The 26,211-nt window shown below is 35.9% G+C and overlaps 1 protein-coding gene across 2 annotated transcripts in view; it reads left to right on the top strand.

Moving 5' to 3' along the window:
- The window catches only part of Prkg2 (protein kinase cGMP-dependent 2), a 99,191-nt gene that overhangs the window by 67,704 nt on the left and 5,276 nt on the right, over positions 1-26,211 (top strand). For both annotated transcript variants that reach the window (XM_090343998.1, XM_090343999.1), the window contains 3 exons: positions 17,450-17,613; positions 21,019-21,141; positions 21,964-22,026. In XM_090343998.1, the coding sequence (XP_090200124.1) occupies positions 17,450-17,613; positions 21,019-21,141; positions 21,964-22,026 (350 nt within the window). The remainder of the gene's footprint in view (positions 1-17,449; positions 17,614-21,018; positions 21,142-21,963; positions 22,027-26,211) is intronic.

Genomic DNA, 26,211 nt, shown 5'->3' on the forward strand with positions numbered 1-26,211 from the left:
GTGAAAGCACTGGATCCAAAGAAAAGAAGATACTCAAGTCTTAATAAAAGGTCCCCATGGTAGGTAAAATCTACACATAAACCATTGCACATTACTGATAATTCGTCATTGGGTAAAGAATGGAAAGTAATCCTTTACTTAACATCATACACAATGATGAGACCTCAAATATCCAGGTAAGAATAGCTAATTTTACAATTTTAATTTAGCCTACTTACAGAAGTTTTAACAAATGAAATAACTAAGAAAGGGAAATAAAAGTCCAAGATTAAAAAGGAAGGGGGGTGGGGCCGGGAGTTTGGCCTAGTGGTAGAGTGCTTGCCTAGCATGCACAAAGACCCAGGTTCGATTCCTCGATACCACATACATTGAAAAAAGCTGGAAGTGGTGCTGAGGCTCAAGTGGTAGAGCTCTAGCCTTGAGAAAGTCCAAGGACACTGCTCAGGCCCTGAGCCCAAGCCCAGGACTGGCAAAAAAAATAAAAATAAATAAATAAATAAATAAATAAGAAGAGATTGCCAGCCTGATTTGTAAACGATATGAGTTTTAATATGGAAGTTAAAAATTCTGCCGAAGAAGTATAAGGATGAAGTAAAGTGTGATTACTGATACCAAATCAATGTGCAATAAAAGGAACAAAAATTTTAAGTGAAGAAAGAAAAAAACTGGTAACAAAATTTCATACAATATTATTTGACTAGGGTGATATAATTATGGTGAGTTTAGTGTGTAAAATATTTTGAGATCTCTACATTGAAAGTTACAAAATACCACTGGGAAAGCAGCAACTGGGAATACTTACTGAGTTATGGATCATATAAACTCAATCTTTCTTTAATAAGATGTTCAAAAGGATCTACAGAGAACTTTTGTCCTAAAATTACATTGTATACAGAATATTTAAAGAGACAACTGCCCCACTATAAAAGAATGAAACTGAAAATTTGTGCTATTTGATATCAAGTCTAACTATAAAGATAAAGATTTAATAGTGAAAAAAGACTAATATTGGTGCAAGAATGGGCAAATATTGCGTTTCAGTAGATTAAAGTTCAGAAACTGATAGTCAATGAAAGAGGCAATGCTAGATTTTTTCAGGAGGCTTTCCTATAATAATTGGATTTCCATATATAAAAGAAAAGAAAAGAATCTGAGCCTGTTTTCTACCTTATGCTAAGTAAAACTTAATCAAAATGGATTATAGGTCTATAAAACAGTTGAATTAAATACAACTACTAATCTTATACTTTAAAAAATAAATTAGAAAATAAAATCTTTAAAATTAAATCATAAAAATCCACTAAGAAAATGTCATGACATAATCTAGATGAAAATACTTTTAATACCTCTATACATTAGAAGGCTTATATTCAGAATATTTTAAGAACTACAACTCACTAATGAATATTAGCAGCTTATTCAGAATATATCTTATGGAATTGTCTATGGGATCTATGGAATTATTACAATGAAACTCCTTGTACTATTAATGTGAGATAATAAATCAAATACATAATTACCAAAAAACAACAAACATGCAATTGTGTCTTTTAAAAAACAATATTGTCAAAAGCTTAAAAAATTATTAAATAAAAAATATAGGAATGGTCAGAAAGAAACACCACTTCACACCCAGTAGAATTATTGTAATTAAAAAGATCAACAACTTTAAGTGTTGGTGAGGTTTACCTTATCTTTCTAGAGGAACAAAAAAATTGTAAGCTAATTTTAGTAATAGTTTCTCATTAGAAAGTGTACCTCTTCTATCACAGGAAATACTTCACTCTGATATTTAATCAAGAAAATTGACATTAAAAAAAAGCATGCATGTTCAAAGTAACTTTTATTTCTAATAGCTCAAAAATTAGAAGCAGCACAGTTTTTATCACCAAATGCATATATTAACATACACAGTGCATTCACCAACAGACTGTACTTTAGGGAAAAAAAAGAATGGATTTAAAAATCTTTTTCAACAAAATATCACACACACACACACACACACACACACACACACACACACACACACAAAAAAAAAATGAGTACTGACTGTATAATCACCCCAAACTTCTAGAAAAGATGGTAGAGGTTAAGGCAATGTCCATCTTCGGGAGAAAGAACATGAGAAAATGTTCTGAAGTAATGGTGTGCCTGCTTTTTGAGCAGATAGTGGTTGTCGTTCTATGAGTATAGTCCACAGCAAAATTCAATGACTTCTATACCAGGTACGTGTGTGTGCATTTGATCACCTGTAAATTATCTCAAGTATCAAGAAAAAAATGTAATGGGAAGTTGAATAGCAGATGATTGACACAGAGAGAAAAGGCAAGGAAATGAAAGAAAATTTAAATGATTTCTGTAGACCAGAGCATAAGGACATAAAAAGTAGAAGTAGAAAAGAATGGAAAGAACTTAAAGAATGGAGTCAGACATTCTAACACAGTTTAATTGCAATCCCAGATTTAAAAGAAAACAGGACAGATCAAGTAGAGAAGAAAATATTTAAGAATGCAACAGGGAATTTTTCAAAAATGTATAAAAGGAACCAATGACAGGGCAAAGGAACCTTGACAAATCCTAGGGAGAAACTACGTATTTGAGCTTCTATTTTTTCCCCTAAATCACTCCAAAATTAGTAACTTTTATTATCTCCACAGTCTTTTATTATCTCCAAGACAGTAAAGAGGAGGTATTAGGAAACGGTTCCACAAGTTTATTGTGACTCAAGTTATCCTATAAGGTTTTAGTTACAAGTTGGCCAGGCTCCTGTCACTTGGAGGCTTGTACGTCCAGTGAGATATAGGAACAACTCTGGAGTGACTCACTTTCATGGCTGGCAAGTTGCTGCTAGCCATTCACTACAGGCCTTATTTTCCTGATAGAAGTCTCCTTCACAGGACTGGCTGGATATCCTTATGGTTTTACAGCTAGTTCTATCACTATAAGTCACCCAAATGTCTGAGGAAAGGCGACCAGGCCTTTCATGACCTACTCTAAAGCATGTATCAGCACCTCTGCTGTTGATCAGACAGTGCCAGCCCCAATTTAACTGTGGGAGGTGTCACTGCTAAACACCAGAAGAGGATCTCTGGGGGATTGTCGTGGATGTTGGCTGTTGGTGTAAGAAGTACAGAAAAACGAAAACTAAATTATGAGATAATCTTTAAAGAGATACCACAGATCCTATAAACTGAAAGGATTAAAGGAAGCAGGTTTTCACTTTATACCTCCACATTAAGCCAAAATGCAGTAGAATAATTTAAAATTTTGAGCGAAAAAACCCATAATTATAAACCCGGTGAAACTACTTGCCAGGAAAAGTGAAATGAAGACATTTTAAACAAAGGTGAAAAGTGTTTACTGCTACATAGAAAAGATAATGGGAAGAGACAAAAAATCATCTCTCATGAAGAATCTGAAGAGCCAGATGGAGTGTTGACCTCAGAGAAATGGTAAAAATCTTACCCAACTAAAGTGATGGCATATAGTAATAATCATAATTGTAATCTAAGGACTAAAATGAACAAATGATAAATAACTAAACACCAGTCAGTAACAGTTAAGCTGCATGTAGGGGCCATTGAAATTAAAATAGGAGGATAAAGTATCACATAAAAAGAAGATAGGAAAGACGAAACAAAATCTAGAAAGCAATCAAAGATCTGAGTGCTGATGTCTTAAACTGGTAAGCTGAGCTACTCAGAAAGCTGAAATTAACAGGATACAATTAGAAGCTAGCCCAGGTAGGAAAGTTTGTGAGATTCCATTTCCAAATTACCAGCAAAGTGCAGGGCTGGAGCAAGCTAGTGTAGTGAGAATGAGGCCTTGAGTTCAAACTTCATTTCTACCAAACAAAGGAAAGGAAAACTTGAATCAAATGAAAAAAAGCACAAAATAATTAATTAATTAAAGATAATCCTAATGTACTTAAATACACATAATAATTCTCCAGGTGAAGATAACTTATCAAATAGATTTAGACAATAGGTTGGATATAGACAATAGGTTCCAATAGGTTGGAATGTAAACATAATTTAGCATTAAACATTCTTTCAAAAAGTCTTTGATTGCCCAGTTCCATATGTAAGGAGTAGAGAAATCACCAGCCTCTCCGAAGAAGTAGAAGTTGGGAAGATAAAATAAATAAAAAATAAAAAATATACAAGTTGTGCTTCTTGGTGTTTTACGGAAAGTGTGAAAACACAAGGAAAACCGATACTCAAGACAAGGACACAAACACAAGCACCATCATCGTTGACAGGAGCAGAGACTTGTGTAGAAATATCCCTAGGAACCAGTGCTCGCATGAAAATTGCTGGAGGCACAGTATATCATTGAGAACGACAGGGAGACTGAGTCATGGTCAGAAGCCCTCACTTCCTGGGCTTCTTCTCCAGCAGCCAAACCACTAAATATTTACTAAAAACAATAAATACTACAAAAATATTTCCAGAGGGAGAAGAAACGAACCATTTTGAAATAGACAGAGAACTTTGTGCTTAACAAAGACTGGTCACATGAAAAACTAGTTATTATCAGAGCCTGTAACCTGGAGGAATGAAATTTCTAACATCAGCCCACTCTTGCTATCCAGCTTCAGCTAAAGAAGTAGAGAAAAATACCAGAGAAACACTGTGATGTTCACAGTCTAGAAGCTTGTCTCACTAAAGGACCGATAAATTATTGAATGCTGACCTCCTACCACATTACCAAAGGGCCATTTACAATTCCTTTGGCAGTATGCACAATATGTGGCTATCAACTGAAAATTACTAGGCATACTAAAAGGCAAAAAAAATCAATATGAAGAAATGGTTTCAGAACGAGAAAGGTAGGAGTATTAGACCAGAGAATTTAAAACAGCTATGATTAATGTACAAAGTGATCTAAGAGATAAAATGGGAAGCATACAAAAATCAGATATGTAATGTATGTAGAGATTTATATTAAAGATCAGAATGCTATGACAGAAATGAAAAATACCTTTAATGGACTTATTAGTGTACTACACACAACGGAAGAGGAAAAGGAAATCCATGACTTACAACATAAACCTCACAATATGAAATTTACTGAGAACAAAGACTGAAGGAAGACAATAGAAAAGAAAACCCAAGGACTATGGGCAAACAAACCTGCATAATTTGTGTATCATAAAACAGAAGTAAAAGAAGAAAGCAGGAAAGTACAAAAATCAATATTTGAAATTATAATCCCTGAGAATTTTTCCAAAGTAACAGCAGATACCAAATCACAGATCCAAGATGTTCAAAGTGCATTATATTTCTACATATAGCTAAAAGGAATAATAGCAATGATATATACAAGGAATTAAGATCATTTTGCTACTATACATGTGAATGACGTAATATCATCTGACTATCTGAATGAAGACAGCCCAATGTCTGCTATTGGATTTCATGGAACTAAAGTGGAAATCAGTAACAGAAAATAATTACCAAAATCCCCAAACACATAGAAGTGAATGTAAATTACATATGGCTCCCAGAAGAAATTGTAGGTATTGAAAACATAATTTATCAATATTTGTAGAATGAAGGAAAGGAACCTGATAGACACCTAGAGATTAAGATTAGAAAGTGAATAAGTCCTGAAATCAAACATCTATGCTTCTATCTTAGGAAACTAGAAGAAAAAGAACAAATTAAATTCAAAATAACCAATATAAATAGCAGTTCATTCAGTTGTTCAAAAAATTGAAAATAGGAAATGTTTAGAGTAATCTTTTTTTGTTTAGACAAACAAAAATAGACTTTACAAAATTATCAATAATGTTAATAGCTGGGTGCTAGTGGTTGGTCACTCAAGCCTGTAATGTTAGCTACTCAGGAGGCTGAGATCTGAACATCAGGATTCAAAGCCAGCCTGGGCAGGAAGCCCTTGAGACATTTTTCTCCAATTACCCATCCCCAAACCAGAAATGGTGTTGTGGCTTAAGTAATAGAGCCCTAGCCTTGAGAAAAAATCTCAACAACAGCACTCAGGCTCTGACTTCAAGCCCCAGGACTGACACACATGTGTGCCCACAAGTACACAAACACCCCCCCACACACATACACACTTAAATAAGTTTTTAACCAAATGAGAAGACACCAATTTCATAAGTGAAAGAGGAGCCATTACTGTAGACTCTGGACAATGCAAAGCTAGTAAGGAACACTGTGTACAGATCATCTAGGTGAAATTCCATGAAAGATATAGTCTGTCCAAAACTATATAAGAAGAAATAAAAATATGTGAACAAGCCTACTGCTGTTAAGGAAAGTTACCAATTAATAACCTTGAAAACAGAACCTATCAGGTCCATATGGACTCACTGGTAAATTCTAGACAAAAATTTAAGGAAGAAATAATGCTAATTCTCTACAATGTGTTTTAGGAGATAATGCGGAAAGTATATTTGACAAAATCTATCCATGGTATTTTTTTAAAGTAAACTCAGGCAGGTGTCACCAATCCTAGATATTCAGGACTTTGAGTTTTGAGGATCTCCATTAAAATCCAACCCAGGCATGAAAGTTCAGGAGACTCATCTCCAATCAAGGACCAAAGAAGCTGGAAGTAAGGCTGTGACTCAGATGATAGAGCACTAGCTAGACTTGAGCAAAGAAAGCTCAGGGATAACACTCAGACTATGAGTTTGAACCCCAGGACCAGCACACACAAAACAACACTAGCAACAGCAACAACAACAAAAACCCCAGTAAATTCATGGTAAACTAGGAAAAGGGAGGGACTTCTTAACATGATAAAGAATATCTACAGAAAAGAAACAAACAAGCCCCTGCAACCAACATCATAATGAAAAAGAAGATTTTTCATTAAGGTCAGGAGCAAAGCAAGGGTGTTCTGTCTCACAATTTCTTTTCAAAATCATACCAGAAATCAAGAGAAGGGAATAAAAGAGAAACAGATTAGGAAGGAAGAAATAAATCTTTCTTTGCTCACAGATGACAGGATCATCAGAAAATCTGAAAGAGTGAACAAAAATAATCTTAGAAAATAATAAGCCATTGCAGTGATATTGCAGATTACAAGATCTGAGGATTGTGATTTTAGGTCGGCCTCTTTAGGAAAGTCCATGAGACTGCAATTAACCACCAAAAGTCAGAAGAGGAGCTGTGGCTCAGGTGGTATAACACTATCCTCGAGTAAAACAGAGCGGCTCTGAAACACACATTCCAAAGTCCTCCCATTCCTTTGGTAAAGGATTAGATTAGTATGACAGTAGTTCAGAGTAGAGAGTCAAGAAATAGGCACAGATAAACAGCTAACTGACCTCTGACAAAGAAAGCAAATTTGTAGATCATAAAACAACAATAATCTTTTCAAAAAGTGGAACTGTAAAATTATACCCTCATACAAGAAAATAAATTTAGGCCAATATTATGATACATAAAATTAATTCAAAGAAGTTCACAGGAATACTGTATTCAAATCATAAAGCTCCAAAGAAGATCACAGGAATACTGTGTTCAAATCATAAAGCTCCTAATCAATAACATGAAAGCCTCTGAGATGACTATCGTGGTGACCATTTTAGATATATATCAAATATCTATGGTATAAATCACTGAAAAGAGAGACTTTGTTGACATTAGAAACTTGTATTCTGTAAAGAAAACGTCAAAAGAAAGACGACTGTTATGAAGGCAGAAAGAATACTGAAACTAAAACAAAAGAAATAAACAACTTGATTAAATAGTTGGTGGAAGACTTGAGTGGAAAGCTTACTGCCTTAAAAAAAAAACCCAAGGACAGTGCTCAGGCCCTGAGTTCAAACCTCAAGACTGGGGAAAAAAAAGAAATAAGCATATGAGAAGATGTACAAAAGTATAATTGGGAAGTTAAAAGTTAAAACAACAAAGTACTACTGCATACCTTTTGGATTAACTAAAACTTGGAACCCTGACAACAGTAACTGCCCATGAGGGTTAGAGCTCTGGGAACCCGTGCTCACACTAATGCACGCTCGTGCAAACAGTGCTACCATTTTGGAAGGCAGTTTGCTGGTTTCCCAACAAGTCTAAACAGATATTTGTTATAGGACTCCAATAATCTTTGATTTTTACATTAAAGGTTTAGAAATCTATGACCACACAAAACGTACATACAAATGTTGAAGAAACTTTATAACCTTAACCATCAACTTACCACTTCTGGGAAGTACTATAATGTGCTTCCATGGGTGAATAGCTAAACTGTGGTACATTCTAGCACTGAAATATTATTCAGTGCCGAACTAAAATGAGCCATCAAACCAAGAAGAACATTAATTGCATGTTCGTAAGAGAAAAAATACTTCCAAGGCGCCGGGAGTTTGGCCTAGTGGTAGAGTGCTTGCCTTGCATGCACGACGACCTGGGTTCAATTCCTCGGTACCACATACATAGAAAAAAGCTGGAAGTGGTGCTGAGGCTCAAGTGGTAGATCTCTAGCCTTGAGAAAATCCAAGGACAGTGCTCAGGCCCTGAGCTCAAGCCCAGGACTGGCAAAAAAAAATATATACTTCCAATATGGGAAAAATACATAGTGTGTTATTTCAACCATATGACATTTTGTAACAAGGAAAAACTGTTGGGAAAAGTAAAAAGACTTGAACATAGGAGAGGAGTATTTTTAGGGCAGTAAAAGTATCTCCTCCTGTCACTGTTAACAATGTTGGAGAAGAAGTGCATCCATTGTCTTAATTATGTAACTAACCCCTTGGTACAACTCATTTATAATAAAATTAAAATTTTAAAATATACTCAGTATGTCACATCATGATGATGACACAAAATTACATATTTGCCCAAACCTACAGAAAATGCAAAACTGAAAGTGAACCCTTATGTAAAGTTTGGACTTTGATGATTATAATGTGCTACCGTAGCTTCACTTTCTGTAATGAATGGACCACACAGGTGAGGTATTGCCGACAAGGGTTGAAAGCTGGGTATAGGTGGAAGAGAAACATATAAGAAGTCTTTAGGAAGATCTTAGTTTCACTGTCCACTCTAAAAATAAGATTTAAAATTTAAGAAACTCTATTAAAATAAATCATTCCTTAACAGATTATAAGATTAAAAATTACATAATTATCTCAAAAGTTGCAAGGATAATTTTGGTGCATTTTTATAATTAGCCAAAAATCTCTTGACAATCTCAAAAGGGAAATAAATTTTAATAATCCAATGAAAGATACCTAATAAGATTTAGAGCAGATATTCAGTATTTCACTGTAGGTTCTACTCGGCACAGTAGGATATAAATAAACTTAAAAAGACACGTTGAAAAGTAAACAACAAGTCTACCAGATGGCATGATTAACTCTATAGAAACCTAACTGCAACAAGAAATATTTTAATTAGAATATTTATAATATGGATGTGGGATGGAAGATTGTGAATATATAAACCAAGTATATTTTAAATTTCAGAAACAATTCATAAATAGAAATGTAAATACCACAACCAAAAACATGAATATGCTGGATGCCAGTGGCTCACTGGCCTATAGCTCTAGCTACTCAGAAGGCTGAGATCTGAGGATTGTCTTTCAAAGCTAGCCCAAGCAGGAAAATACATATAACTTATTTCCAATTAATGACCAGAAAGTGGGAAGTGCAGCTGTGGCTCAAAGTTGTAGAGCACGAGCCTTGAGCTAAAGAGCTCAGGGACAGTACATAGACCCTGAGTTCAAGCCCCATAACCACCACCAATAGCAACAACAAAAAATGAATATATAATGTATCTATCAAAAAGTGTAATGAGATGTATAATAGCTTTTTTGATAAGTACATGGAAAGACCTAAATTGATAGGCCATGTGGGTTATTCTCTCTATTCTGCCCAAGCTAGCCAACCTAACTCACCTTTCTTTCTGGGTAGTTCTGACCATGTGATATAATTCTAGCTAGTGAAATGTTGGCAAAAAGTAGTCTGTACCACTAAGAGATCAGACTATAAAACTTCTACACAGTAGATTCCTATGCATTCATTATGGCTTGTTGCCAAAGCCCTAAATTCAATGGAGTCTACAACCTTGAAATCCATTTGCTGTTCAGGAAAATCCATTCATTATCTGTGGAAGAAGTAAGTTAATGTGCAGCTTCCTCTTTTGGACCTTCTTGAAAATATTTACTCTAAAATTATTTACTGTAACTCAGATAAATGCGTTAGGTTTAAAAATAGAAAGACTGACCATCCTAAAGTTATTGATGCTCTGCAAGTTGATCTACAATTTTGACACACTTCTAGTAGAGCTTGTCATTGAACTTAGCATGCTGATTTCTTCCATTTCTATAGAATAACCAAAGACTTAAGATAGCCAAGGTACTAATGAAGGCAAACAAAAAGAGCCGGACAGAAGGAGCTTGCTTTCTCATATGCAAGTTAATTAGAATGCTACACTTCAAACTAATTCCTAGTAGATAAAGATGAGTTAAAACTACTATGATTTTTACACTTATAGATATCAAAATTAAAATGCTTATATTAAATATAAGCTTGTGAAGGAGTAGAGCAAGAGCTCTTACACACTGTCAGTAAAGGAAGTAGTGACATAGTACAATCCCTTTGGAGAGAAGTTTGGCAATATCTGAAAAATACAACATCTTTGACACAATATGCATATTTCCTTGTACCTATCCACTGGATAATATGGGAAAATAGTTCTATAGAAATATTTCTGGGCCTGGAGGATGGCCTAGTGTTACAGTGCTCTCCTAGCATGCATGAAGCCCCAGGTTCAATTCCTTGGTAACACATAACACAGAAAAGAGATGGAAATGGTGCTGTGGCTCAAGGGCAGAACACTAGCCTTGAGCAAAAAGTATCTAAGGTCAGTGCCCAGGCACTGAGTTCAAACCCCAGGACTGGCAAAAGAAAAAAGAAGTAAGTCTGATTTAATGACTAAAAATTACGTAATATTTGGAGATGTTAGATATGTGGTGAAAGTTAGAAATAAACTCAAGCAAGTGATAAATGCAAATTCCTGAGCACTGGTACATCCTTAGGAACCAGCTGGATGACACTCTGGGAGTTGCACATGCATTCTTTTCTAGCTATTTAACTGGTTATGGCATGAGATTATTATTATTATTTTTTTGCTTGAGCTCAGGACCTGAGCACTGTCCTTGGACTTTCTCAAGGCTAGAGCTCTACCACTTGAGCCTCAGCACCACTTCCGGCTTTTTTCTATGTATGTGGTACCGAGGAATCGAACCCGGGTCTTCATGCATGCTAGGCAAGCACTTTAACCACTAGGCCAAACTCCCGGCCCATGGCATGGCATGAGATTATTTTATTCAGTGCTTTGTAATTTCTATTTGTATTATATGTGTGTATATGTAACACATAATTCTCAATTTTAGATGTAAAAATTAAGTATTGATTCCAACCATTGTCTCTTTCTAGTCAAATTGACTATAAAATTAAATGCAGTTTATATTTATTAGTACATGCTTCTGTTTCTCTCTTAAACTCTTCCAAGCTTCTCCATTTATCTTCCCTTTAAAGCTCAAGCTTTACTAGCACTCCTGACCTTCCTAGACTTCAACATAGCTTATTGAAATGATATGAACAGTTATTGCTTCATTTTTCAAAAACCATAAGTTGAAAATTTTCCATGTTATAAATAGTATAGGGTAAAACTGCATTCACCTCTAGTCAACAATCTAGATGCAGCTAGTCTGTTGCTACCAAAATGTAAACACGGAATATAAATGATGGTGGGAAATTACATAAGAGGGAAAAAATGGGTTCTGTAATTCAAGGAGGGCTTCAAGGAGATGGTGTTATAAGGTGAGACTCAATTTTTTTGGTTTACTCTTGTGCATACAAATCTTCCCTTTACCTTGCCAGAGTACTTTGGTCATGTACCTTGAATATTTCAGCAGAATCATCCTAGCCTTATAAAGAATGGGCTGTTGTAATAACAGAATACCCATGCATACCTATCCTATCTCTGTCTCTTGGTGTCTGTGTCTAGTCTCTTTCTCTCTCTCTCTCCCTATTCTCAGCCTCCTGAGTAGCTAGGATGATAGGCGTGAGCCATTCGTGCCTGACCCTTTTCCCTCCCTCCCTCCCTCCCTCTTTCTCTCTCTCTCTCTCTCTCTCTCTCTCTCTCTCTCTCTCTCTCTCTCTCTCTCTCTCTCTCTCTCTCTCTCTCTCGCTCTCTCTCTCTCTCTCTCGCTCTCTCTCTCTCTCTCGCTCTCTCTCTCATCTTTGTCTCCATGTCTGTCTGTCTCTGTCTTGCTCAATGTCTATGTCTGACCCTATCTCTGTCTCTCTGCTCTCTGCCACTCATTGTAAACCATCATTGTTGCTTGTTCAGAGGAAGGGCATTAGTATCAGAAGGACATTAAATTAACTTAGGATGTTGGCAGACAGGATAAACAGATTCCATTTTACCCTTGTCTAGACTTGGGTAAAGAAAATTCTCTAAAAATGCCACATAAATATTTTTTCAGAATGTTATGTTTCCATGAATCATCTGGCTTAATTAGACTGGTCATTTTGTGTCCATTTTATGTGACTGAGAGAACCAGTATCTGACAAATTTACTGACCCAGAGAGAAACTTCTGGGAAAATGCTCATGCTTTCCGGACATAAGCTTCAACAAGCCACCATGATAATTTTTCTGTTTCAGAATGATGCAAATCATGAATGCAGATTTGGAAGTATCTTAAAATCAGTGAGCTTAAGTATCTGTGGAGACTTAATACTTAAAAAATTAGATGACTATGAGCTATATTTAATAATAGAAAATTAATACAAAGGAAACCTGCATTCTCTATATTGTAGTTTGAGATGGTCCTACTGAAAAAAAATTATTTTACTAGTCAAATTTGTGAAAATGAAGAGGAGTAAGATCTACTTTCTTGTCACTTTGATCCCTTTAACACATAGATCAGACCCTGCCATTATAGGCCTTTCTCTTAATTTTATGATGACTTCTTAGAAGAAAACTTTCAAGTTTTTCCTGTGGTTTTTCAAACCCTCTCCAGAGTCAGTCCTCACTTTCTGTCTTCGTCTCCATTATAGCCCAGCCATACTGATCTTGCCAAGCTCTGAATTTATCCAGCATTTTTCCGCCTCAAGTGGTTTGTATTAGCTCTATCTCCTGGCACTGTCACTCCTACTCAGTCCCCCTTACAGATTGCCACTCCCTTCTTTCATTCAGATAAGTCATGTTGCTCATGTACCTAGCTCTCTTGTTTCTTTCTTCATAGCATATGTTACTATGTGGCACTCTATTATTATGATGATGGCATATTTCTTTTTTCTTGTTTGTTTTTTGTGGGTCATGGCGCTTGAACTTGGTCTGGGCACTGTCCTTGAGCTCTTCAGCTCAAGGCTTCCACCCTACCCCTGGGCCTGGGCATTGTCCTTGAACTCTTCAGCTCAAGGATAGAGCCCTACCCTTGAGCCAAGCCCCACTTCCTGTTTTCTAGACGTTAATTGGAGATAGAGTCTCAGGTCCTTTTCTGCTGTCTTTGAACCTTGATCCTCAGATCTCAGCTTCCTGAGTAGCTAGGATTACGGGCCTGAGCCATCGTGCCTGGCTTATATTTCTTATAAGTACCGCGCGCTAACCGATTGCACCACTGGAGCTCCCTGGCTTATATTTCTATATTTAATATCCATCTATTCTGTTCATTGTCAGCACTATTAGAACGTGGTCTGTCTTTTAGTCCTGATGCTTTACATGTAGTGTAAAGCATATGAATGAAGAAAAGAACTTACCTTTCTGTTTCCTAGAGTGGGTGGAGAAAAGACCAAGGGGTGTAATAGTCCATGTTGATATGACACAGAGATTGCTTGATTTTAATAGAAAATGAACAGAACCTGACAGAGAAGGCCCAAGGTCTTCTGTATTAGGAACAACAATTTGAATCCGTCTATTGCTTTCCTATGATAAAATGGAACAGACCAAGGTTTTAGGATCAAAGGAAATAAAATCATCTATTTCCATACATTCTAAAATTTTCATCTCTCTGGATCAATATTCAAATATTACAAGAGGAAAAATCAGCCATCCAAATTAAAATGCTCTAGTTTTAGAAAGTAGGAAAAACTTTTAAATAGCTAATGAACTTCCAGTCATTCTTAAGAGGAAAATTAAGTGCAATTAAAAATGAGATAAGAGCCGATAATAAACCAAGAAAACAACATTCTCATATGTTTTTGCATACAAATGTAGTTATAAGCATTGCCTCCTCATCTCTTAAATTTCAGTATTTATACAGTTAGCTAGAATTTTCATATTGGTTCTTTCTCTGAGGAACACTTAATGTGATAATCTCAGCTGGTTACTAATTTTAATTTTATGCTATCTTCGAGCCACCTCTTAGATATAATATTTGTGAGTCATTCCAACTGAGTATGAAAAAGAAAAACTCTAAAAGCCTACTTTGAATTAGGTTATTTAGATTTTTTTCTATTAAGGAAATCTTTGCCATTATCTGATGAGTACTACAAAGTGTCAATAAAATATTGTTTCCAAGAGATTTATTTAAGGTAATAAATCAGAAATTCAGCATTTGTATTTGGGAAAACAATGGTGGATTTTCTCCTTCATTCATTCTTAATATTTTAGGCAATTTTTTCCCAATGTGTTAACTTGATTTAATTTTTTTTGCCAGTCCTAGGCTTGAGCTCAGGGCTTGAGCACTGTCTTTGGACTTTCTAAAGGCAAGAGCTTTACCACTTGAGCCTCAGCACCACTTCTGGCTCTTTTTTTCTATGTATGTAGTACCAAGGAATCGAACATGGGTTTTTGTGCATGCTAGGCAAGCACTCTACCACTAGGCCAAACTCCCAGCCCCAGCCTGATTTAATTTTTAAATTCAAGATTGTTGCTCTATTATTTGAAATAATTTGGGTGAAACAAAATTATTAAAATGTGCAGGTTACATAATATGTAATACTAACTACTCAGGAAGCTGAGATCTGAGGATCATAGTTCAAAGCCAGCAAGGGAAGAAATGTCTGTGAACCTCTTAGATGCACTAAACTACTCAGAAAATGCTGAAAGTCGTGCTGTGGCTTAAGTGTTAGAGCACTAGCCTTGAGCAAGTGAAACTCATGGACAGAACCCAGGCCCTGAGTTTAGGCCCATAGGTCTGCACATCCTTCTGCACCAAAAAAATATGTCTGCTGAAGTCCAGGAGTAATTTGTGTTCTTGTTTATTTAAAGGAGGTAGAAAGTGGTTTTGTGAAAAAAATAAGTGTGAATATTAGAGATTAAAAACATTAGAGATTGGGGGCTGAGTGTTTGGCCTAGTAGTAGAGTGCTCGCCTAGCATGCATGAAGACTCAGGTTTGATTCCTTCATAGCACACACATAGAAAAAAGCTGGAAGTGATGTTGAAGCTCAAGTGGTAGAGCTCTAGCCTTGAGAAAACCCAAGGACAGTGCTCAGGCCCTGAGTTCAATCCCAGGACTTGCAAAAAAATATTAGCGATATCTGCCTAGCTCAAGCTGTAAAAGCTCAAGGACAGTGCCAAGCACTGAGTTTAAGCTCAGTACTGGAAATAAAAGAATAAGTGCCAGCTAAATACATCAATGTAAAGAAGTCACACTGTTTAGCAAGACGGGGTTTTAGACATGTACATTGACTATTTCCTTTCAGTGAAAGCCTGCTACAACTTCCTTGTCCTGTTCATAGACTTCACTGAGTAGAAGCTTAGAGAAGCCAAAAGTCCTATTCTGTAAAGAAAGAAGAAATTGTATTAAGCAAAGTAAACAAGACCCAAAGAAACATGAGCTGTATGGTATCCCATTTTTAATAAATATATCTAGGATAGTCTAGCAGAGGATCACAATGGCTCGATACATACGTGCAGATGATAAAATGATGCATAAAATGATGCTTATGGAACTGAACTCCAAGAAATGGAAACAAGAGGGATTTTTTTATAATGTGCAGTTTGCAGTTATTTCTTTCTTTCTCTCCCCGTCGCCCCTTGGTTTAGTCCCTGTGGACACTGTTTTTGATTTCTGTACCCACTATTTTGTATGTTTATCTGATCTGAGGAAGGGAAGGGCAGTCACAGAAACCATAAGACAAAGGGTGAACCAATGTAACAGTGATACTCCCTGGACACAGCAGGTTGGTAATGAACTTTGCATCTTGGGAGGAATCAGAGTAGAGGGGAGAAAAAGTGGAAGAAAATGAGGAGGGCTAACACTTTTCAAAAAGAAATGAACTCATTACCTTATCCACGTAACTGAACCTCTCTGTATATCATCTATACAATAAAATTATTAGAAGAGAAAGAAAGAAGAGTATGGTACTGACTATTTTCTTTTTGTTTCTTTTAGCTTTTTCTTTCCTTCACTGATGAAAATCATACTCATTTTGCTAGGCCTGAGCCTGATGCCTTTTTCTCAGAGAGTTTCTAATTTCCAGTCATCTCAAATAGTACCTTCAAATCCGATCCTTCCCCACCCTCACTTTTGAGTGTTGTGGAAGTATACGCTTTTTGCCCTTCTCAGTTGATACCTCACTTTCCAGTGTAATATGTATGATAGGATAGGATGTGTAAGTTTTACCCTCTGATCTTCTCATAGGCAACACCTTATCCACAGGTCAGTCACAAAGCTTGACCTAGAATGGGTATATGTTTCCAAATATATAAGTTAATGTAAGTGCTATCCACATGAGTTGATAAGGAAGCAGTGTGTGGTAAGAAATGCAGAAGGCTTTGCATTGGGTCACAAAAATGTTGAGGAAGCAGACTGTGCAGTTTGAAGCCTTCCTGTTTGTTTAGACTTTCAGTTTGGTAACTTTTTCAATTATCCTAAGCTTTTCATACCCAGATTCTATCATTTCCCTTATCTCCTACCTTGCAATACTACCATCTAATTCATTTTTATTTTAAGTTCTTCTTAGAGTCTGTTTAAAAATAAATATTTATTGTCTTCCAGGGGTAATACATATAGAGTTGTGCATATGGAACTATCTCCTAAGTAGCTAGATCTATACCCGACTCTGAAAACAAATTGTGTCTCAGTGTGTGTGTGTGTGTGTGTGTGTGTGTGTGTGTGTGTGTGTGTGTGTTTTGACATAAAGGTTAGGAGAGTAGCAAATTTAGGAAATATGCAAAAGTATTAAGAATTTCCATAAAATTTTAAGCTTTAGCTGAGTGTTGATGGCTCGCACCTGTAATCCTTGCTGAGCTCTGGTAATTATGGTTTGAAGCCAGACTGGGTAAGAAAGTCCACAAGGCACTCATGTCCAATAAACTACCAAAAATAAAGCCAGAAGTCAAGTTGTGGCTCACAAGGTAGAGCACTAGATTTGAGCAAAAGAAGTTCAGGAACAGTGCTCAGTTCTGAGCACTAACTACAAGACTAACAGAAATATAATAATAATAATAACAATAGCAACAATAATAGGTTTTACAATCACTGAAATTTTCTTTGACAATTATTTTCAGGTTGACTTTGGATTTGCTAAGAAAATAGGCTCTGGACAGAAAACATGGACATTCTGTGGGACTCCAGAGTATGTAGCACCTGAAGTTATTCTCAACAAAGGACATGACTTCAGTGTAGACTTTTGGTCCCTGGGAATTCTAGTGTATGAGCTTCTAACGGGCAAGTAAGTGTGAACCTTCAAGTTTCCTTCAGTCTTTTCCTTGAACACATGTAAAAACTACTCACAAAAGTATAACATTTTGGAAATCCCTTTTAATTATGTGCCTTTTCTCCCTTTGCATTTCGTGGTCTTGAAATTTTACACTATGGATGAAAGATTCAGGAAGTTGATAGCAAAAGTGGCGAATTGCTATGGCTTAATGAAAATGGGAAGGTTCATTATTGTAAATAATAGATTAAATATGTGAAAGTTTTGATAATCCAGGATAAGAAAGAGAAAGTGGAGACATGTTGATATTCTTTCAAAATTCAAATAGCTATTTTTAGAGTCCAGTTGAATTCTTTGATCAATCAAACCAAATTTAGTCACATTCTTCCATTTCCCCAAGGTATCATTAAACAGACGTTCTAAGAGAAAGCTCCATTGCTTGGTTTCAATATTAATCCCTCTTTCAACTCCTTTCTAGAAGTGCTAATGAACAGAGACAAGGCACAGCAGGAGTTTAGAAGTTAATACTGAATTGTCATCCCCCAAAAGATTAAGAAACTATACTAACAAGTACAGTGTCCCAAATATTTAGCACACATACACATGCACATCTCCCCTGATACAGAACATATGGAATATTACCTCATAGTTGTAAAACACCTTATGGCCTCACATTAAATATATATATATATATATATTGTCTAGTTCAGTTTAATTTTTATATACATGCATGGGAGATAAGACAAGAATTTTTATTATGACTTTATGATGTAAAGTTTTATGATTATTTCTATGGTTTAAATTTTATAGGCTAAGAAAATCAGGCAACAGAGCTTGCTGTTCAAGATCAGTAGTTTGATTAGATCTTTCTGGCTCTAAATATGGCATACTTGCCATTATATACGTGTGATTTATGCTAATTCTTGCAATGCTTTGTGACCTAATACTCTCAATCTTCATTTTTAGAGATTTGCATGAAATGATTTAAGAAATTATTCGAATAGGCCCGTTGATGAGGTCCCAAGTCTCAATGCATACTTTATAAGAAGAAAACTTCAAAGTCTTCTCAAAGTTTTTATTTTAAATTTTCAGTGTTAGGGATAAAATCTAGGGCCTCAAACATATTAGACAAATACTGTGCCACTATTGATTAGCATTTTTAAGCTTTTTATACTATAAACTTTAATTCTGCATTTCCTGTGGCTTGATTCAAATTTTGTCCATAAACATTGTACAAACAGAAATAAAAAAATCTTTCTATATTATATGTACTCATTTTCAAATATTTATTGTTTCAGATTTGGAAGAGGCAAATTTTTCCATAAACTTATTCATTGAAAATAAGTTTTTATTTGTGGCAGCTCAAGGCCATCTTAGTATGTCTAGTATGTCTAGTTGCTGATATTTCTTCATAGAAGGGAAATTAGATACAGTGGCAGGTGGCTGTGATTACAGCTCTGATGAGAAGCCCAAAGTAGGTGGATGATGGCTCAGGTTCATACTGTTATAAGTAATTACCCTATCATAAAATAACCAGTGAAAAACAGAGTTGGAGGCCTGGCTCAGAACTACCACACCAGCTTAGTAAGCAGGAATGGAGTCCTGAGTTCAAACCCCAGAACTATCAAAAAATTAAAAATGAGCCTTGAAGATTAAGTGCCTGTGACTCACACCTGCAAGCCTTGCTACTTAGGAGGCAGGAGGTGAGAATTATGGTTCATAGCTAGCCCAGGCAGGAAACTGTATAGCTGTGGCTCAAGTGATAGAATGAACACAAAATCTCAAGGACAATGCTCACGCTCTGAGTTCCAGCCACAGAACCAGGGTGCACGCACTTACACACACACACACACACACACACACACACACACACACACACACACACACACACATTGTGACCCTTGAGTCTCTTCCACTTAATCTGTTTTGCAACCTCATTGAGGTACTCCTTTCCATTACTATGACAAAATGCCTGACACAGCAGTTTGAATGAAGTAGCTGGCTTTCACGCTGTGGAGCTATCACAGAATAGTACATTATGACCAACGTGGGCGACACAGGAGGCCTTTTCACCTAGTGATGGACACAGCACGGAGATCTAAGTCTCAATATTCCACTCGAGAACATATCCCCAGTAACTTAATTTCTTCCCTTCAATCTTGTTTCCTAGAGATTCTGTCACCTTCCAGGGCTGTAGTGTAGCTTTTAACATATGAGCCATTTGGAGACATTTCACTTCACCTCAGACTTTCTTCTGTAAGAGAAGAGAGTCTTTTAAGCTTAAGCTCATAAGATGATTATAGCTCCATGTTATGGGCACCTGGGTGACAACGCTTTAGCATCATTCTTGAATCTTGTTTTTCTCCTCCACACAACTTTCACCCCATTAGCAAATCCTGTTGGCTTTGCCATCTGTCCTAGCTTAAGCTGTCTATAATAAAGCACCACACATGTGGCAGCTTAAACAAGCAAACATTTATTTCTTACTATGTTTGTGGATGGAAATCCCAGATAAGAGTGACAGCAAGACTGAGTTCTGACAGGGATTCAACCTACTTAAAAACTTTTGAATTCTTATCTAATTCTCAGATGGTAGAAAGACCACTATCAGCACCTGGCTTTTGCCTGAAGGGCCCTGATGTCATTCATGAGTGTTCCATCCTTTGTCCTAATCACAATCCATAGGTACTACCTACAATTGCCAGTGTGCTGAGATGAAGGTTTCAATGTATATATCTGAAAAGAGACACCATATCCAGTCCATTTCATAGTCTAGTTAGATTAAAACTTTAAACATGTCTTACCTCCTTCAATACTACCGTCCTCAACCAAGCTGCCTGAACTCTGACCACCCCACATCACAGTTTATTCATTGTGAATTAAAAAAAAAAAGCTGACTTCATTTGCTGTAAATTAGATCACTGACTCAGAATATACCCCCAGATCCTTATCATAGTTCCAGAATATTCCAGCTCACTCCTAACTGATGGTTCTGTATTTCCTATTTCAGAAATCCAGCTCACAGATAACAGTGTGGTTCATTCCTTCTCTTTACTTACGCCCCTGTTCCACTGTCAGCTCAGGAGAGGAATTTTCCTATTTTACCATACCAAAGAGAATCATAATTTCATCTGCCATTCTGTGTGTATTAATTTTATTGTTACATACTAAATGACATTTTAAGTGTAAAATTAATTAAATTACTTCCTAGCACATTTCAAATTTCTCATAAAACAACTAGTGATAAAGCGAGAGAAAGGAGAGAAAAGGAAAGAGAGAAAGAGGGAGGAAAGTAGAGAGGATGGGGAAAGGAAAAGAGAAAGGGAAAGATCACAGGAAGGACAGAGAAGGAAGCAGAGGAAAAGGAAAGAAGAAATACTGAATGTGGTCTTAGTGTGTTTTATTTTGAATTTTCTCTAGCCCACCTTTTTCTGGAATTGACCAAATGATGACCTACAATTTAATTCTAAAAGGAATTGAAAAAATGGATTTTCCCAGAAAGATAACAAGGCGGCCTGAAGATTTGATCAGAAGGCTTTGCAGGTGAGAATGACCCCTGTCAACTACTTTCTTGGGGGAGAATGTGAAGGCTTGTAGATTTCAGTTCTGTACATTTCCTTCTTGTGCTTTTCTGTGTTGCCATATTACATTTAAAGTAAGTTTATTTGTTTTACAGTCTTAGTTTATCTCATCTTACAGAATCATTGTATAAGGATTCATTTTACAAACTACCTTTGCAAAGAACTATTAGAACTCTAAGAATTATTATGAACAAAATAGAATGACACACCTTGGTTTAAAATGAAGTAATTAATTTACAAGCTCATTATTTTGAGAGTAATCAGTGGCAATGATAGTGCTGCTTTTTTCTTTTAATTTTCTGGTCTTACTCAAATGGTCCAGAATTGTTTTACTACTGAAAATTATCAGAAAAATAGAGTCTGAGTTTTGGAGGAGGGGAGGTGTTAAATTCTACTGTGTTGCAGCTTTCCCCCATATTTGAACAATTTTCGAGGTATTAAACTTTCAAAAACTTTGAACATGGAGCTTCTGCATGTTTCAATGTAAATGATTCTGTAAAGCTCTCCCAGTTTTTCGTCAGCACAGCTGAGAAATCTAGAGTAAACTGATGTAAAATAGGACTTAGGGAATAAAGGACTTGCTAAAGCCTTATGTAAAATAGGACTTAGCATTTACTCATAGTTTACTTGAAGGACCGACTTAATTAGGATCTATATATTCACATCTCCCTGTGCTCAGACATCTAACCTATGGTTAAAAAAATCTCGATGAATGGTTTTGAATGACTAAATTAACTAACAAATAAGTACATTATGAAGTGCCTTTGGAAAATTATCATTTCAGGCAAAATCCAACAGAAAGGCTGGGAAATCTGAAGAACGGAATCAATGACATAAAGAAACACAGGTAGGTAGTTACTACTTTGGCCAGAAATAAAAAAAAACAGCAATTGATAGAATAACCTTAATATCTTAATCTTAATAGCTTCTAATGGCTAATCTTAATAGCTTCTCTCTATTGGTGACTACTACTAGAGAGTGCAGACTAATGAGAATTTTGAGGTGATGCTAATAGAAGACCGCTAGGTATTCAGTAGAAATCATAAGACAAACTTTGGTTTTCATCTTTCCTGGGACCAGTGATAAGTGTTAAGATTCTGTTCTGAGGTGCTGGGCAGCTGTTTTGAGCCATAGTTCTCATCCAGCCACACCATGTTCAGAAGGAAAAGTAATCAATTCTGTTAAGTTAGCCATGACATTTGATAAGTTAAGTGCATTTCTATTTAGGGCACTTCCAACTTACAATCAGTTTATCAATATATTACTTCATCTTAAATCATTTGTATTCTATTCAATTTAAATTTACATTGTATATTTATTTTAAATATTAGTTTCCTATGACTATTTCTCCAAAGTTAGAAGTTCCATGCTGATTTTTGCTTTAGGAAGCAAAGTACATTGGTTTACACAGAATTTCAAACAGTTACTTTACCCTATACAGCAGTGTAACGTGCCATTTGTAGTCATATGAATTTCTAAAGGTCTTTAGAATCCTTGGTAACTTGGTGAAGACATATTTTCTGATTTGGTTAAATATTCAAATATCACTGGTTAAGACACTAGACAATTTGGTTCTTTATGGCAGTGTCTGAGGAAGTCCTTTAATCATTTTGTTTATAATTAATAGAAAATATCACAGTAAATACGTTGATGGTAACAAAAATAAAACTGAGAATTTCATTGGCTATTCAGATGTGTTCACTTTAAGAAATGGAAACAATTCCCAATGTCATATTCCTCTATGGATTTTTCCCTTCTATGTTTGCCTTCTTTGTCTTTCTTTTTTCTTTTTAAAATTTCTTTTAGTACTAGAGATGGAACTCAGGATTTCATGCATGCTACGCACATACTATCATTTAGCTACATTCCCCAGCCCTCTGTGGATATTTTCACTAAAGAATTGGGAGCACAGAGTGAAGCTAAAGGGAGTGAGGTGGCTGCTAAATAGAAACACCATTCATTTTCCTTAACAGTAGCAGTACAGCCTCTAGATAAATAATTAAATAAACCCCCAGCCTGTCAGCTATCCTCTATGTATTCATGAACTTCCTTGAAATAAAGCCATGTATTCAACATTGTAAACTTGTGTGGAGCTTGGCCTTCAGAGTGAGTTAGAAAGAGAAGGATGGAGGGACAGAGAAGAGAGGAAAAAGTAAGACAGATGCATTTGTGAATTTTATAGACATCAAAGGGCTTGCAGTATTTTAATCTTTTTTTATCATCCTTTGGACTGCCTTCAGTTTTGCAGCTCACTATATGTCTTAGATTCCAATTTTTCTTATTCCTGCACCTCATGCTGTTACCACAGTTTCCTCTCTTATTATAAAATGACATGTAAACATACCATTCATATTGAAGAAACATGTGTCCCATCAATTGGACTGATTTTTCCAGTATATTGTCCTCTTTCCTCTTATTAACCAGTCTGCATGTCTAGCTCTGGGTTAGTTGGGAAACAGAAGTGTTATAGTTATTAACAGCCTCCATCTAGTATTATCCTTTTTCTTTTTCGTCTTTTCCGGAGGCTCATTTAAATGTAGCTGTCAAATTGTGACTGGATCCACATACAAATGCATACTAAAGGATTTCTTCATCTATGAATTGTAATGAAGGACACTGTACATCCTTCCTTATAAGAATTAGGTTTTCTATCTTTTATAAGCAAGATTGCATTTGCTAGGTGTAGCTGAGTCGGTCTGACTAATAAGATATAGCAAGTTCATTTTCTGAGCTCAGAAACAGGCTAACCATCCATTTTCCTATTTTCATGCTACTTAAACCATGAAACTAGAAGAGACCTATGGAAAGAGATAGTTGCTCACTTCTCCAAATAAGAAATTTTAATAAAAAAAGATTTATAGCCTTGCCATCCAGAATTGAAAAGGAAAATTCTCAATTTTTGATATTAGGTATTTTTATTGTTCTCTAAACTTACTTTCTTAGAGAAAATTCACTTTAGCTTTCTATTTAAAAGCAATATAGGTAATTATGATGTGCTACTATGTATATTTGTCAATTTTATGTAAAACTATTTGCCTTTAAAATAATTACAGAGCTCTTCTCTTCCCTATGCACTTACTTGTAACCAAATAGTGGACATGTCTCTCAACATCTACTTTAAAAGAAGACTAAGGTACTTGGGTACCATTAATCCTTTCTTGATAAGAATAGGAATGATTTGTTCCCAGTATTTTAAGATTATTTTTACTTTTAAGAATAATGTCTACAACTCTTTCAGAAACAAAGAAGCAATTTATGAGCTATTCATGCTAATAATTTTTGGCTAATATTTTCCACATAAGAGCACATGCTGCCATTTGGGTTACTTAAAATGTGGTCAGTGTCAAAACTCCAAGTATTAAGTGAATGGCCACTCATGTCAAATAAATATTACCCTAAGTCAAATTGCAACAAGTACACCATCAGAAATATAGCGGCTCCCTGATTTAGCAGTTTAAAAAAACCTCTTTTATTAATATTGTTGGGAACACTTGCTGTGTAACGAGCATTGTAAAAATATATTACAAGGAATTATTGCCATATTTGGTGGCCAGAGTCCACAGAACGGTGTACCTAGAAATCCCTCAGCATGATCCTCAGTCTGTGTGAAGAGATGATGGGTGGATCTAGGAGAGAAGCTCTGTGGTTTGCCAGCAAGGGCAGAAGAAGGACATAAAACAGCTGGGTTGTTGTCTGCCTCTTACTCTTTGACTGGAGATCCGGCAGCATCTACCAAAATGGTAACTAAAATGGAATGTACTAGAGTCAGCCTTCTCTGTTTTTAGTTCCTTTTCAACGGCTAAACTTAGACTTGGACAAGGAAATCCAGACAAGGACTTCTCATAAACTCACTCAGGGTGAAGAGAGGTTAAGAGAGGTAGAAGACAAGAAGCATTCCTCTTGAATGGCAGAAGTCCTCAGTCCCAGTCTCATGCCTGCCCACAGTGCCCAGTCTGCCCACCCCCTGTAGATCGTGCTCTTGACATAGCCAGATCCGTCTCTTTCAAGATGGATCGAGCAATTTCCTTAGAATTTTGAACTCTCCTCCATTACATCAAAAGATTTAGATTCCTTACTATGTCCTAAAATATCCTAGTGTAGTCTGGCTTCTGACTGTTTCTCGGGTACTCCTTTATCTTTCTTTCCTCTTCCTCCCCCACCGCCTTTCAATTTCTTTACATTTTCATTTTTCCCATCTCTTCCTTCTGTCTCCAAAGCCATTGCCCTTCTAATGACATCACACTTTTCTTCAAATGGCTTTAGTTCAAATATCACTTATTTAAATAATACCCTAACGAAAATCAGCACCTCCAACTTCTTATCTAGCCATCATTCACCACTTTATCATACTCATCAGTATGGAAAACTTAATGTTCCCAGTTATTTACTTGGATCTTACACCAAAATAAAATCATTTTTAATGTAAGGTCTTGGCATTTTTGATATCTGAGACCAACTTGTCTTGCCATAGTTTTTTAAATTGTCTTTAAATAGTTGTACAAAGAGTTGCCATTCAACACAGCAGCTTATTAATACAATGCATCTCAATGTCACCCCCTTTCATCATTCTTCTTCATTCCTTCAACTCCCTTTACCTTTAGTTTTCTTAATTTTGTAGTATATTCATTGAATTTTGAAAGGGTTGGCCGGGTTTTTTTTTTACTTGTTTTTGCACTGAATTTTATGACTGCATTCCACTCCCTCTTTCTTTCTTCATTTTTCATAAATTTTTATTGGCTGACTTCAGTATCTACACAGACAAGATCAGTGGATACAGAAAGGTATTATTCCTTCCCAATTTTTATAAGATCCTGAAAGCAGATAGATAGACAGATATACATAGAGACAGAGAACGATTGTGTTTATTAGAAGTGAGGCCTCCAAATTTTTGGTATTACACTTCTAGTCCAATACACTTTACATATGTGTATACATATATATGTATGTAATATATGTATGGATGTGTGTGTATATATGTGTGTATTATATATATATATATGAGCAGCTCTTTGGGATAGATATTATAGAAGCA

This window comes from Megascapheus bottae, chromosome 13, assembly GCF_031878675.1.
Source record: "Megascapheus bottae isolate mThoBot1 chromosome 13, mThoBot2.hap1, whole genome shotgun sequence".
NCBI lineage: Eukaryota > Metazoa > Chordata > Mammalia > Rodentia > Geomyidae > Megascapheus > Megascapheus bottae.